General features: G+C 37.0%; 1 protein-coding gene across 1 annotated transcript in view; it reads left to right on the plus strand.

The window, feature by feature from the left end:
* PPP1CB (protein phosphatase 1 catalytic subunit beta) overlaps positions 1 to 12,477 on the plus strand; it is a 29,293-nt gene extending 16,816 nt beyond the window's left edge. Inside the window, exons 5-8 of the mRNA XM_051782906.1 lie at positions 4,783 to 4,854; positions 8,248 to 8,399; positions 9,959 to 10,093; positions 10,722 to 12,477. Coding sequence (XP_051638866.1) covers positions 4,783 to 4,854; positions 8,248 to 8,399; positions 9,959 to 10,093; positions 10,722 to 10,826 — 464 coding nt within the window. The 3' untranslated portion in view covers positions 10,827 to 12,477. The remainder of the gene's footprint in view (positions 1 to 4,782; positions 4,855 to 8,247; positions 8,400 to 9,958; positions 10,094 to 10,721) is intronic.
* The last annotated feature ends 2,212 nt before the right edge of the window (positions 12,478 to 14,689 follow it).

A 14,689-nucleotide genomic window follows, 5' to 3' on the forward strand; every position in this document is an offset into this window, starting at 1 on the left:
GTAAGCTGATGGCTGCTTTTAAAACTGTCTACACTGATCTTTGGGTTAATGCTATACCAAATGGGGTGTGGATGAGCATACCTGATATTCAGCTGGAGATGTTTAACCTTGTGTTGGCTGTAAAGGTCGCTTTTATGCCTTGAGCTTTCCTATGCACTTGGCAGTAGACAGATATCATTCTTACCTGATATTCGTGGCCCTCTCATGCCTGAGGGAGAAGTGCCTCTGTAAATATTCCCTCAGTGATAAATATTCCCTCAGTGAAAAATACTGAATGCTAGAATTATTGCCTAATTTTCCACATGACTTTTTGCTGTTACTATTAGCCTTAGCTGTGAAGAATAACTTTCACAAGCAAAGAGAGCTCTACAGTCTTTAGCTGTTTTCATAACATGTTGGTGGAAGGGACTTCTAAGGTTACACAGTCAAGCCTGGGGCTTCAAGCAAGACATTTGTTAACATTGGAGCATGTCAGCCATGGCTTGCATGGACTCCAAAAAGCCTTTGTTATTAGAAAATCTACATTCTGTGGGCACCTGTCCCAGTGTTGCTCTGTTCTTGTACTGAAAAAATGCTTGGTATTGATTTGACTGAGGGTTGTGACTTGTCTGAATCTGGGAACTTACCTGGGCTCCCTTCTTTGTAGAACGGGCCCCCCATGACTTTACAGGTAATGATGCTTAACAGATTTCCAGGAGCTTGCAGTGTCAAAACAGTTGACAAGAATTTAAAATTACTTGTAATAAGAGCCATCCTGCCTTTTGCAGCTGTCTTTGCAACTGCCTCCCTTAATAAGCAACTTGATGCCTTGCACTGAATGATCTAGAAATGTTTTGGTAGGTGTCACACCTGTGTTGTCAGTGAGATGGAGATTAGTGGAAATGAAAGCGCTGCAAAACCTCTAGTTGGAACAGATCCATTTGGAGTTAAGAACTGTGTGATCCAGAACTCCTGAGGAGAATCTTTGAGGTTGTATTGCTGGCTTCCATCCTGCCTTTATTAGTTGCAAGAGCTCTGCCTATATGGGATGTGCTATTAAGATGATGCAGGGTATTCTTGCATCTTGTTTTCTTACAGGTCATCTTTTAATCTTGTTCTCAAGCAGTATGGTGCTTTTTTTTTCAAGAACTATCTTATGAGCTGGATCAAGTTTTAAAAATGTGAGATACAAAAATCACTTCTGCACAGAAGGTAGCCAGTTATCAGTGTCTAAAAACACTTGTAATAAATTTGTCTCCAAAGAAAGGATGTGAAAGAATTACTCTCTTACTATCATCCTACTTTTTTGAATTTTGTGGTTTTTGGGAATGAATGGTGACAAAAATACTGGAGTGTTTCAGGCAAACAATTAAGTTTAGGTGGAGGGTAATCTAAGAAGTTTAGGAGGTGGAGTGGAATGCTGTGACAAAACTGGTAGTTTTGTGTGTGCAATTGAGACCCAAATTACGAGAAAGAAGCTTAGAACGGTGTTTTTCAAGAAAAAAGATTTAAAGTTTTATTGTAAATGGGGAGGGAGAGAATTAAAATTTTCCTACTTGATTAAGCAAGAAGTTATTTTGTATGTAGAGTGCTTTAAGGATCCTCTTAGGAAAAGCAGTATTTACTTCTTTACTGATTGCTAATTGCCCCTTAAACTTGTATGGGCTTCATCTGTAACCGAAATTACTATCACTCACAACTGATCTGCAGCTGTGAAATAAAGCAAAAAGATTACTAATGTGCTGTGTGCTCCTAATAAATGGAAATGGACGTTCAGCACGTGAATAAGTTTTGCCCTTTTTCCACTCTTCTCCAGTCCAATCCAAACTGCATTCCAGATCCAATGAAGTAATGGACTGTCAACGCCTTTTCATGATGATACTACTGTAATAAACACTGAGGCAGCAACACAAACCATTCAACTCTGCTGGAGGTTGAAGCTAGCATGTAGATATCAGGTAGGTGCCTTTTTTTACTATATTGCGCATTTTTGCATAGTTTATTTTAAAAATATTGTCCTCTGGGATATATAATAAAACTTTGCAAAACCGCATAACATAGTAAAACAAAAGGCACCTAACTTAACCCCAGTAGGCTATCTACAGTAACTTAAGATCCTGAGTTATGTTTTTTATCTAGAGTTTTCTGGGCATGTGTTTTGAGGTTTTTTATCTCACAGTATAAGTCAAAACACTCTTGCTATCCCTGTTTTTAAATGTTCATGCTGCTGAAAGGATCTTATATTGTATCCTTCCCATCGCCTCTCTCTCCATTCCCACTCTTTATACATTGCTCATACCTGTCATAATTTGTCCTTTTTTTGGCTGTCCTCTCAATTGACTTCTCACTTTGCTCTTTATCTTGCTTCATTGAAGCTTATTCTGTAACTTTCCAACTTTTTCCTTTTTCTCTGCTTTGTATTCTCTACAGTTTTCCTCTTTTATCTCTGACACCAGTGTCTAGTCCTAATCTTTGGAGAACTTTCATGATTACTTTCAAGTTTTTATAAATTAAGTCCATGTTGTAGTGTCATGTTGATGAAATATATTTGTCTGATGTTGGATTTAAGCTCTGAGATGGGAGTTGTGTTAGTTTAGTAAAATACTGCATTTATATACTATTTTTAGGTTCTGGAATTCTGTTTTTCTTGTGACATTAATGACAATGAAATGTATGTTGAAGTTTAAGTCTGCCAGCAGTAATGACAATTCTTTGTCTTCTCATATGGGAGAGGAGGTCTTACACTTCAGAAAGATAGTGTACTGAAAGATACTTTTTCTATGCTTAGCTGTATGTGACAAGAAAGCTTAATGGTGTACTTTTAGTACATTGTAGGTGGCAGCAGCTTGACAGTGAACTTTAGCCTGTGTTTGCATTCTTATTTCCTTCATTTAATACTGATTATGTACAACTTTTATCTATAGATAGGAATTTGAGACATGAGCTATTTCTTTTTGTGCAGGGGGAGTTACGAAAATACTTGGGAAAAGCTGACCTCTTGGGTGGTTACAAAGAGGTCTACAAATGTATAGGCAGTTCTGTGGGATTTTACTATTTTACACTAGTGTAAAATAGCACAAAAATTAACAACCATGGGGTTCAGATGTGTTTTTTAATAAGATTTCCTTTTAAAGAATCATAAAATGGTTTGAGTTGGAAGGGATCTTAAAGATCACCTAGTTTCAACTCCCTGTATGTGAGCTGGGAACCTTGCACTAGACCAGGATGCTCAGAGTCCCATCCAGCCTGGCCTTGAACACTTCCAGGGGCAAAAGATGTTTTGGGTGCAACCTGAAATGCTGAGAGCTGTAACTTCATAGAAGGTCACAAACTGGTTGTGCTTATTTCACCGAGCTTGCCCATTGCTCTCAAAGTGTGGTGCTGAGTGCTAATGTAATGTGTACACAAAGAGAGCAGATCTGGGGAAGGGGAAGTGGTAGGTTGGTCAGTTTAAAAGCTGATTATCTACTTGAATTTATATTAGTATTCCTGTATTGTTTTTTAAGTAGACTTGCCTAAAACTCCTTTCATAAGCAGTTTAATGTAAGACTTCTGCCCTCCCTTACGACCTCAAGGTAATATCATGAAGATAGCTTTAACAAGCTGGTGATGATGATAAAAGGCTTTTATTGCAAGAGCACTTCAAGAAAAATAATCTACCACTTGGAGGAAAAGTTCCTCAAGTCTTTGTATCCAACTGAAGAGCGTTGGCGTGTTGCTCCTGTAACACACACATTGCCACTGTGCAAACTCTGTTACCTGAAATTATTGTACGTGGTAACTCCTTTCCAATGATGTTTTCTTCTGTCCTCTTCAGAGTTCTGGACTGACTCAAATAGATATGGTTTGTTAATATAAAATATGTTTCATCACAAATTGGGTCTTGATGTTCTAAAGTTTGAAATTCTCTTAATTAGCTAATTTGGCCTAAGTCATTTATGTCCTTAAATAAGGGTCCTAAGTGACTTGTTAAGATTCTAGAGCGTATCTTTGATGCCTGTGTTCCTCCAGTAGAGAAGCTTTAAGCTGCTCAAAGGGTGGCTTTGGAATCCCATGTTTAGGCTGTAATTGCATGTTAATGGCAAAACTTCAGAAAAATAACTGTGGCATTACTGTGATTTTTTTGAGTAATTGAAGTACTGTGGTTTTACAAATGACTGAGCAGCTGGGCTATAGTAGATGACCACCTCTGTGGTCCTTAACTATTGCAGTTGCACAGTCTAGTGTTTGTTTACAGAATCCAGTGAGTGCTGCTTGGCTGTTGTGTGGTAAAACTGTGCCATTCAGATCTGACTTATGATTCTAGTTACACTTCCAGGCTGCTTTGTCTTGTAGTCTTTCAGACCTTGGCAGGGGATTTTCCTTTAGCTTTTATAAAAGAAGGTGGTTGTAAGGAAAGCTGTCTGCACCCAGTTTGTGTTCAATAATGGGAATGCTATCCTTCACTGGTTCTCTGTAGTGTCCTTGGCAGTGCTAGGTTAATGGTTGGACTCAGTGATCTCAGAGGTCTTTCCTAACCTAACTGATTTTTATGGTTGTAAGCTGTTTAAGATAATGTCCTTAACTGTAGAGGTCTGTGCCACGTGGCTAAAAGGATGATAATTAAAACCCCTTGCTAATTTCACTTGCGTTAGTGTCTGTCCCTCTTTTCAACAACTTGTCTTACAGCAAACTGCCTTTTGTTTATATTGCAGTGGAAACAGTGGATGCTGTATGATTTTGACCCTGAAATTTTGTGTTCTCTGGAACTTTTTTGCAGGTAAAATACATATATAAGTCACTTGTTTTCTTGTACTTTTACAGGACTGTCTCCAGATCTCCAGTCAATGGAGCAGATCCGGAGAATTATGAGACCTACAGATGTTCCTGACACAGGTGAGTGGCATGGAATTTACTGTAAATAGATCTTAATGATGGAACAGGTTTAATCAATTTGTGTGCAGGCAATATGGTGACTTAACACAACCTTTGTTCACAGTACAATATTCTTGATGCCTGTGTAGGGTGTGAGTCTTGTTCCTCCCGATGGCTACTTTATCTGATACCTTAGAGGTTATTGCACTTTGACCAAGATTGTTATTGCCTGTTATAACAGAGTAGGATACATTATTCAAGTTTGGATACATTTTTCACAAGTTGCCCTTAAACAACTGGGAAATCTAATGAAAGATAAAGGAAACTGAACAGCTAGTTTTTTCTTGCCTTAGTTAGGCACACACAAACAAATCTTTTAGTCTGTCAAAGAACCTAACTGTTCAAAGATTCCCGAGTGTTAAAGTATTTAGGCTTCTCTCTACTTGAGACCTTGTCTCCTTTAAATTTGAAAATACAGCTCCTACTTCACTGCAGATTTCAATTGCATCTATTAATGTGATAGTTGTGAAATTTTCTTCCAATGTTTAGAAATTTTGGATGCAAGTTGGCAGTGCTTTCTGTACAATGTTCTTTTGAATGGTTCAACTAATAATACTCAGTGTCCCATTTATTACAAATTTTTTACTAGTGGATTGAAAAGACTAACAGTACAATGGGATAGTTTTTAGTGTTGATTTCAACAGTGGTCTGAATTAACTTTCAGAGGAAATACGAAATCTAAACCTTTTTTAAAACGTAAACTACAATTGCAGTTAAACCTTGGAATAGAAGATTTCTGCTTCATGTAATTTTCCTCAGTGCTGATGCATGGCAATAATTAAGGGACTAATTAATGTATCTACTGTCCCTTAAACAACCACACTTGTATGCAAGCTAGTGTAAATACACACTTGACACCGAGAAGTGTTATAGACTAGTGAATGAGTGTTTCTGTAGTATAAATTACTACATTGTTCTTCCTTTTATGCTACTTATTCACTCAGTGCATAACCAAATAAATGTCAGTACAAATGAGTCAATCTTTACGTTTATCAGAGCTCTCAGGAAAGATAGTTCTGTTCAACAGATGATTAGTACTGTTTAAGCCACCCCCACTTCAGGAATGCCCTTTCAGAATGTAATTCTGGTTTCCATGGACACTCCACTGTAGTCATATGTCTTCTTAATACCTCCTAAAAATAAGTGTAGAGGTTTGGTTTTTTTTAAAAGGCTTTTGTTTTGTGTAGTGTTTTGTAGTCTTAATGCTATTGCTTGTGAAAGTAAAATTATGTGTACTGTCAGAGGGAAAATGAAACATACCATGTGTGCATATGATACAGTGACATAGAAGGTCTTGGCCTTTTGGATGTACTTAAGGAAACCAGTATTACATAATGGAAGTAAATCTTGTGGAAAATGAAAAATCAACTGAAGTAGTCTCACTTCCATGAAAGTCACAAACCCTTAAAAGCTATCCCTTTGTGGAGAGGTGTCACTTGGTGAATGTGTAGATATAGAAGTTTTTGGTAGATGTTTTTGAAGCTATGCAAAGATTAGATCATCATGAGGGTTTCTTTTAGCCTGATGGAAAAAAAGCCTTTTTAATTTGAACTGCAATTTAAAGACCTCTTACTTAGGTGGCATTTTTGTGTGGTTTGGAAGCTGTTTTCTCAAATCTGACTTTTTATTCCAACTTAAATCACTTGTCTTTGATAAATGCTGGACTATTTGCATTTTGGGAAGGCCAGGACATAAGTTATGTGTTTTGGTCAGCATTGCCAACCATTTGCTTATTAGGAGATTGTAACTCCCTGTTTTGTGTAATCTTGAATGCCTTGTATCAGCCAAATTATGGTGTGCTCTTGGTCAGCCTAAGCTATTGCAATGGTAGATGTTGCATATTAAAATATAAACCTACCTGGGCAGCACAGTTTAGACAACCTTGTTGCAGGGTTCTTTTATACCACTGCTAACTATTCTAGCCTATTGCTCTGTATAAGCCTAAAGATTGTTTGATTTTTGGGGAGAGAATAGAAGAGGAAGCACTTCCTAACCAGCTGAGACAAGCAGCTTCTGTCACTTACTGGAAATTCATGGTAAGAAACCATTAGGGATTGCAGTGCAACTGTTGTTTTGAAAAACAAGTTACTCAATATAGAACTAAATTTCAGTAAAGCTAAGCTTTTTTCATATGCTGTCTGTATTCAGTAGTGTATTTCTAGGTAGAAATTGTATCTAAGATGCAGTTGTGCTTGTTCTGTTCTTTGTCTTCTAAAAGCAAATAAAATTTTAGCTTCTCTTAGAGAGCAGCTGTGTCTGGTGCCAAAGACCATTTGATAACTGTATTAAATATAAAATGGTCTAGTTGTGCAATAGGTTTCAGACATTGGTTTGCTTGACTACAGCTTGAAGGATCTCCTGTTTAAGAAATAATGTCTTCAATATTTTGTTCAGCAAATAACCAGGTGTAAATCAAACTTCTGAGTGCTTGAATGAAGGATAAAGGAGCCTGTTGACACATCTTTCAGATTATGACAATGGTCTTAAGTATTTAAATGTCTCTGGGTTAGTTATCACAGGTAAAGAAAGTACAGTTTCATGGCAAGCTATGAAATGCCTTTTGAATGTTTTTGTGTTTGTCTGTGTTGTAGTTAAATTGGCCTGGTTCTTTCCCATGTGAAAACTCATTGAAAATTCTATGTATAAAGGCATTGCAGTTGATCTAGAGAAATCTTTTTTTAGTACCCAGTTTTAACTCCAGAGTTAGCTGACCTTTTGTTGGCAGGAGAAAAAAAGATCTTGCTAAAACACCAGAGAGGCTTATTGTTCCAGCTTAGATTCCAGAGTGGTTGTCATGAGGCTTTTTGAAAAGTCAACAGCGGTCGGAACAAACTGACAGTGCTACCTGAAACAATATATCAGCATTTTGCTGTTACGTTTTGATTTAGTCAACTAAGGTTCTTCATGTACGGTGAGAAAGGTAAGAATCAAAGCTGTTCCATGTTCAGAAGCTTATGGTACAAGTCTACTTGCTGTATTTATGACAGGCCTTGCATAGCATGTTTTAATTCACTGCAGCTTTCAAACTAAACTTTCTTGGTGTGCCTTTTAATACCTATGCATTTCAGTGTTTTTAAACTCCTCAAACACCGTGAGTATTACAATTAAATATTATTTCAGAGAACTGTTTGGCTCTGACTTTTTTAATCTCAAGGTGTTGTCATCGGTGAGGAGGAACAATGTCCAGACTTACACACAACATACCCTTTGAGTTGCAGTGTAAAATGTTGCTGCATTTGTTGTTAAAACTTATTTTCTTTAGGAGAATTACTCTATTAATTACAGTAGAACTGTTTTACATTATAAAGTGATACCTCTGAAGACTAGCATCTTCACTTGTGTTATCTTTCAAAGGTTTGCTCTGTGACTTGCTGTGGTCTGACCCAGACAAAGATGTGCAAGGTTGGGGTGAAAATGATCGTGGGGTCTCCTTCACTTTTGGTGCTGATGTGGTCAGTAAATTTCTGAATCGTCATGATCTGGATTTGATCTGTCGAGCTCATCAGGTATGAACTTTGCTACTGTTGCTTCTTAAAACCTCTCCTAGTCTTTCTGCCTCTTTGGTGCTCCTTATAAGTAGGATATATTTGAAACTTAATTTGCATTGTGTTACTTCTAGAGAAAAAAAGATCTTCCTAATAAAGGGACTGTACGACTGTGTCTATTGACTCATGTTGAACTGTGTGTCTAATGTCAGTGAAGTAGAATACTAACACTGGATATCTCCATTGATCTTTTCCTTTTCTACTGTCTGCTAAATGTTACATTGATGTATGTAAACATCAGAGGTACAGTGTCCAGCTTAAAGTGGCGAAGTGACTTGAATTTGAGATTTACACTGAAGTTTCAGAGTTCTTCCATTTCAGTAGTAGACAGTTGGTAGTTGTGGCTTACACTATTTCTGCTTCACTTTGTCAAAGTATTAAATGCATTTTGAATATTTCTGAAACAAGTCTGTACATAAAATCTTTCAGTCTTGCCTTTGTTTCAACTGTTTAGAATACTTTGGCATAGACTTGTTTTCTGCACATTTCAGTAAATCAGGTTGGTTTTGGCATTGTCCATTTTTAGTGCACTTTTTTTATTAAGTTATTTTAAGCAAGAGTCCTACCTAGGTGGACATCAGGTTTCAATTTCCTGTATAATATTTCAATTTCATTATTTAGTCAATTTTAAAAGCTTTTTCCTGCTGTGAAACAAAAATAGGCTCTTTATTCTGTGTCACTGTTAGGCTTGGGTACACTATCAGAACACTTAAATATTTATCTTTGTAATTTTACTGCTAAAACATTACAGAAGATTTAATATTCATTCCACACACTGGCTAGATTTCTTAACTGCTGATCAAAATTGCTACCAATTTCCTGTACTCATATAGTCACTTCAGTTCTTTGTAAAAGAAGTATGTATTTTAAAAGATCGTGGTGATTGCACCAAAGTGAGCAATTGATGCACTGGTTTCACTATGTTGTAACATGAGGCTTCTATTTTGGGGAAGAGGGAACATCCTTAGCTGATGCATCATACTACTTGCATGACTTTAAAGGTGTGTTATGCTCTTAGGCAAAATATGTCAGCCCCACTTTGCTTTTGGAGCATCAAAATTATAAAAAAGCCTACACTTGAGATTTGTAGGATCAGCACCAGTGTAAGTGAAACTTGGTTGTGACAAGTTGCAATGAAATGGTATCCAGGTTTTGTGGGCTCCACACTAATTAGGTCAAACATCCACATGCTGTGTGTAAACCATAAAATGCTGAGAATACTTAAACTAGCAGTGCATAATTGGACTTCAGCTATGAAAATACTGAACAGTCAAGCTGATGAATGTTTAACATTGGAAGTGTCAGACACAGGGTATGCTACTTGGCTTGGCATTCAGTGTCAGGTAGGACAAAATGAATGAACCTGTCCTGCCTGTCTGAAAGTCAAGATATAAAATACTGTTTTGATGAGTTCTTGTCATCTTTCTAATATAAAGTCCTGTTGGCCTCAAGAGTAGCTTTTTTTCTTCAAAATTTGTCTTTTCTTATGTAAGCTATATTGATTTCTCTGATGTTGACAGGTGGTTGAAGATGGATATGAATTCTTTGCAAAACGGCAGTTGGTCACCCTATTTTCAGCTCCAAATTATTGTGGAGAGTTTGACAATGCGGGGGGCATGATGAGTGTGGATGAAACTCTGATGTGTTCCTTTCAGGTATGATATATTTGTGCATTAAGTATGACTGTAGGTGTTGGGCTGTATGGACCAAGTTAGTCTTCTTGTTGCGCTCATGGTTAGTGTAGAGCAATACACTTGAGCTACAGGAAGGACTGTGCAGGAGGCTGGTGTTAGTGAACAACTGAACTGTAAACCAACTGTTCTCCAGACAACTGGGATTTGATGTTTTCCAAACTACTGCATAATAAGTTATTCGCTCTATTCAGGTGCTCATTTCCAAGTTTAACTGGGTGATTATTTTTAGTCATACCTAGTGACTGGTATGCGATTGGTATGTGACCCGATTATGCGAACTAATAGACTGTAAGGGACCCTTTTAGTATGGTTACTCTGATCAGATTTTAGTCCCTATTCCCTCTTGGACATGTTTTCAGCCCCTTTTCTTTCCTGTTCCCACTCGATTGTAGTGGTAGCACTGGAAGGATGTAGAAGTAGTATTATTGTTGTATGCAGAATTAAGAAATCTGTAGGATTGTGATGTGATTTCCCCCCCACCATCATCAGCCCTCTTGTTCCTGCAGAACAAGGTTTCATGTTGGCTTAACAGTATTTGAAATGTTCTTAGTTGTTGCTGACTCAAAGGAACTTCTTTATTTTCTCTAAGATATTGAAACCATCTGAAAAGAAAGCCAAGTACCAGTATGGTGGACTGAATTCTGGGCGTCCAGTCACTCCACCTCGCACAGCTAATCCACCGAAGAAGAGGTGAAGAAAGGAAATAATGTAGAAAACACCATCAGATCTGTCAAGGACAAAACTCCATATTACAGTATATAATAAGTGTGCACTGTAAAACCATCCAGCCATTTGACACCCTTTATGATGTCACACGTTTAACTTAAAGAGACGGGTAAAGGATCTTTATTAATTTTGTCTAGTAGAAAGATGTGCGACACTGTATTGTAACAAGCATAGCTCCAAGTTCTAATATCCAGCATAGAGTGAAAAGAAAAATTAGGAGGAAAACTATTGCAACTTACATATTCACATTTACCACGGTTTTTAAAGTTGACCAACATCCCAGTTAAAACTTGATGTAATAGTTAAACCAGATGAGAGCATGATGTTCCATTTGTGTAATGTGGTCTTATTGTTGCTTGATTGCTTTTACTTTGGTTATTTTGTAGCTAGAATGATGCGAATACAGTATCTAGTCTTATTTCCTGGCTCTATGAAATTGAAATGAGGAAGGGGTGTTTTAGAACAGCCACTGATCTCTTATCCTCCCCCTAATCCCTCGTTTCTCATAATAATGCCGCCCAAATGTGTGCCCTATTATAAGGCAAAGTTTATAGTACAGTAGTGATTAAAAGACAAACTAAATCCCAAATGCCCAGACTGGACATCTTGACAGCCAACATACATTGAGACAGAAAAACCTGTCCTGACATTTTAGCTTAAACTGCCACACAATGGATTTGTGCACTACACTATTTTAAATTATTGACGTTACACTGTGCGATGGCACTTCATTTAACTTAGATAGGACAAAAATGGTATTGCCTACTAGTTGGTAACTTGATTAAGTGGTACCTTGGCTTTAGTTTTATTAGCATGAAACACCTTTGGCATGCTTAGCTTCCAGGTAACTCCCTACCTGCATCAAAATTCATTTTACATAGTTCCACAGAACATGAAGATCCTTATTTGCTAAGCCTTTAAAAGCTGACATTCTTTTTCATAAAGAGGGTGTGTTTAAATGGATGTTCATCACTGTAAAATAGGCTAGATGATGAGTGATGAGCTGAAAATGCTACAGGAATGTCCAACTTCATAGTAAGGCTTATGTCACTAAAGATTATATCATTTGGATTTTCATGATCAAATTTCATGTACTATTGTATAGACTTCTGCTTTGTAGTGTACTATAGTAGCAATAATTTCTGTACGTGATCAAGAGTTACGCAGTATTTCTTTTCACTTCTCTCCTTTCTTAAAAGAGTTAACATTGGCAAACGGCAAGATATAGAGAAGATACAGACTATAGTAGGATAAATGAAAGGCACAGATTTGTGATGCTTTAGGATGCAATACTTATTGGACATAACTACAAAAGCTTTTACTGAATATTGTCAAATTTGTAAGATTCTTTGGGGGAAGCTGCAGATTTATACCATTCTAAATGTGCATCAGTAGATGTAAAACTCTTGACTTCAGTATTGTCTTTGAAAATGTTAAATTGAGGATTCTGGTAACTTCCGTTTTATGAACTGGCACATTATATAGTGCAAGAGATATATTGATTTCTGACACTGAGCAAGTTCTTTAAAATGGATTTCAGTCTCTTTTCTAATTCCATTTTGTTTTAAATGCATATTTTAAATGTAGGTTTTTTCATTTAGTAAAAGTTGTCTAATTCATTTGAATGAAGTCTGACTGGTTATTTTAACATACCTTACTGTTACTCAAAAAGTGTGGAGTTGGTTGTTTTTTAAAAAAAGGAAAACTTACAAAATATATATCTCTTACTGATTTATATTGGATTGGTCTGTGGTTTTGAACAATGGTTTATTTTACCCCACCTTGGAGCAAACACCAGTTTCAATGCTTAGAATAAAATGTAGAAGTAGATTTCTTTTGATACTGTTTGAAGACACTTGTTCTTGAAAGTCAGTGATGAGAGCTGTGTGAGAGTAACTTCAGTTTGTGACAAGGCAATTAATGAAATCTAATCTGTAAGCCTTGACATGGTAACTTCCTGCTCTAAGTCATTGCTTACTTGAGGCTTAATTTCTACAAGTTTTGAAAATGCTGGGTTTTACCAAGCACCAGCCTTTATGTTACCAAACATCTGGATTAACACTTTCACGTTTTTCCTTTAGTTTCTGGAACAATGTCTTCTGTATCATGAAATGTCCAGGTGTAAAACTGTATGTTGTGTGAGTACCTAACATGCTCGCTTGTGTTACAGATGCTATGTCAAAAGAAAAATAAAGTCTTTGGGCCTTCTTCTGTGTCCTAAAGAAATAGGAAATTTTCAGTTTATTTTATGGCACTAGAAAGCCAGATCTGGTGGTGGTATTCTGAAGAATTGGTATTTTTATGTAGCAGCAACCACTTGAAAAGTATTTGAATGGTGTTTTGATTTCTGGAGATCTGAGATGTCTGCTAACATCCTTCATCACCCTATATTGTGGAAAATATACATGATTTAATAATCTTACCCCTACAGATATGATACATATTCCATACTAAAAGCAAGTCAGATACATAATAGAACTCGCCACTTCAGCTTAGGTTTACAGTGTTGATATAGATCTCTATTTTTAATATTATCCATTCTGAAAGAGGTAGAAAAGAGAACCTGAATCTAATTCTACTCAGATAAAATCAGCTTTCTTCCATGGAAATTGCTAGTGGTCTAATTGCTAAGAATTTTTTTCCACGTAAACGTCTTGTCTGTACAAACCTTAAATGCTGTTAAATAGCACGGTGTGATGTGCTAGGAATTAACAGGAGGATTCTCAAATGAGCTGTGAGAGGCATATAAAACATAACACCATTTGAGATACATTTTTGCATATTCTCCCCCCCCACACCTTTATCTGACAGTAATACTCATTCCTGATTTCATCATAGAGTACACCATGGCACTTGTCTTCTTCTGGTTGCTGAGCACTTTGTGATTCCCAAACACCAATTTAAAGTGTGCTGCAAGCAGTGCTTCCTTGGTCTATTCTCTGTTGATTGATCTGAGATTCTTGTTTTACAGCACTTTTTTTTTTTTTGTATGCTTCATAGTTTTTTATGCATGGAATAATTATGATTGATGCTTTAAAGGAGGAAAAAGTGTTTCATGCAGTTGTGGTTGTGCTGCTCTAATACCTTTAACACTATTTCTGTTTAGGTAGCATTGTTTGTACTGAGCTGATGTATTTCCAAAAGATGCTGTAGAAATAGTCTCACTGAAAACACTGTAAGGGTTTACACTAGTGACCTGTATTTGGTTTGCTGCATCTAGGCACATAGAAATACTTGTGGCCACTGAAGTCTGAGTTGATCTTTTTGCTTCTGAGTTTAGAGTGCAAGTGTGCTGCTGCCAGGCATCAACAAGCTTCATGATCCTGTTGTGAAGGTAAATCTGCATTTGTACTGTGCTCTCAGAGAGAGGAGCATCTCAACAGATGTGTCACACCTAGGTAGGTGTGACACAGCTTGTAACACCCTAGTGCTGTCGGTGCTGTGTCCTTACTTGCCTGGGAAAGAGATGGAAATTCTTCAGATCTGAGGAAGGAAATTGCTTTTGTTGTCAATAACCTACATCTCTGTGGTAAAGTTGTTTGAACATAGAGATCCACCTTACCACGTTTCTGCCAAAGTTGGAGTTGATGAGCCAAAAGGTATCTCTTATATGAAGAAGTGTTTCTCTCTGTGGCTTATCTTTTGATAAGTGCAAGAGGATCTTGCCATCATACTGTGGAAACTGTTAGATTTAATTGCTGGAGCTCTATGTGGTTAGTTTGGGGTTGGAAGACCCATTTTTGCTTTGTTGTAATAGAAGTATAAAAGATGATATTGCTGTTGAGTATGGTTAAACTGAAGGTGACCTGAGAGTAACTGTTATGGATAGCT

This window comes from Manacus candei, unplaced genomic scaffold (genome assembly GCF_025592945.1).
Source record: "Manacus candei isolate 608988 ecotype Guabito, Panama unplaced genomic scaffold, ASM2559294v1 h1tg000017l, whole genome shotgun sequence".
In the NCBI taxonomy this organism is placed as follows: Eukaryota; Metazoa; Chordata; class Aves; order Passeriformes; family Pipridae; genus Manacus; species Manacus candei.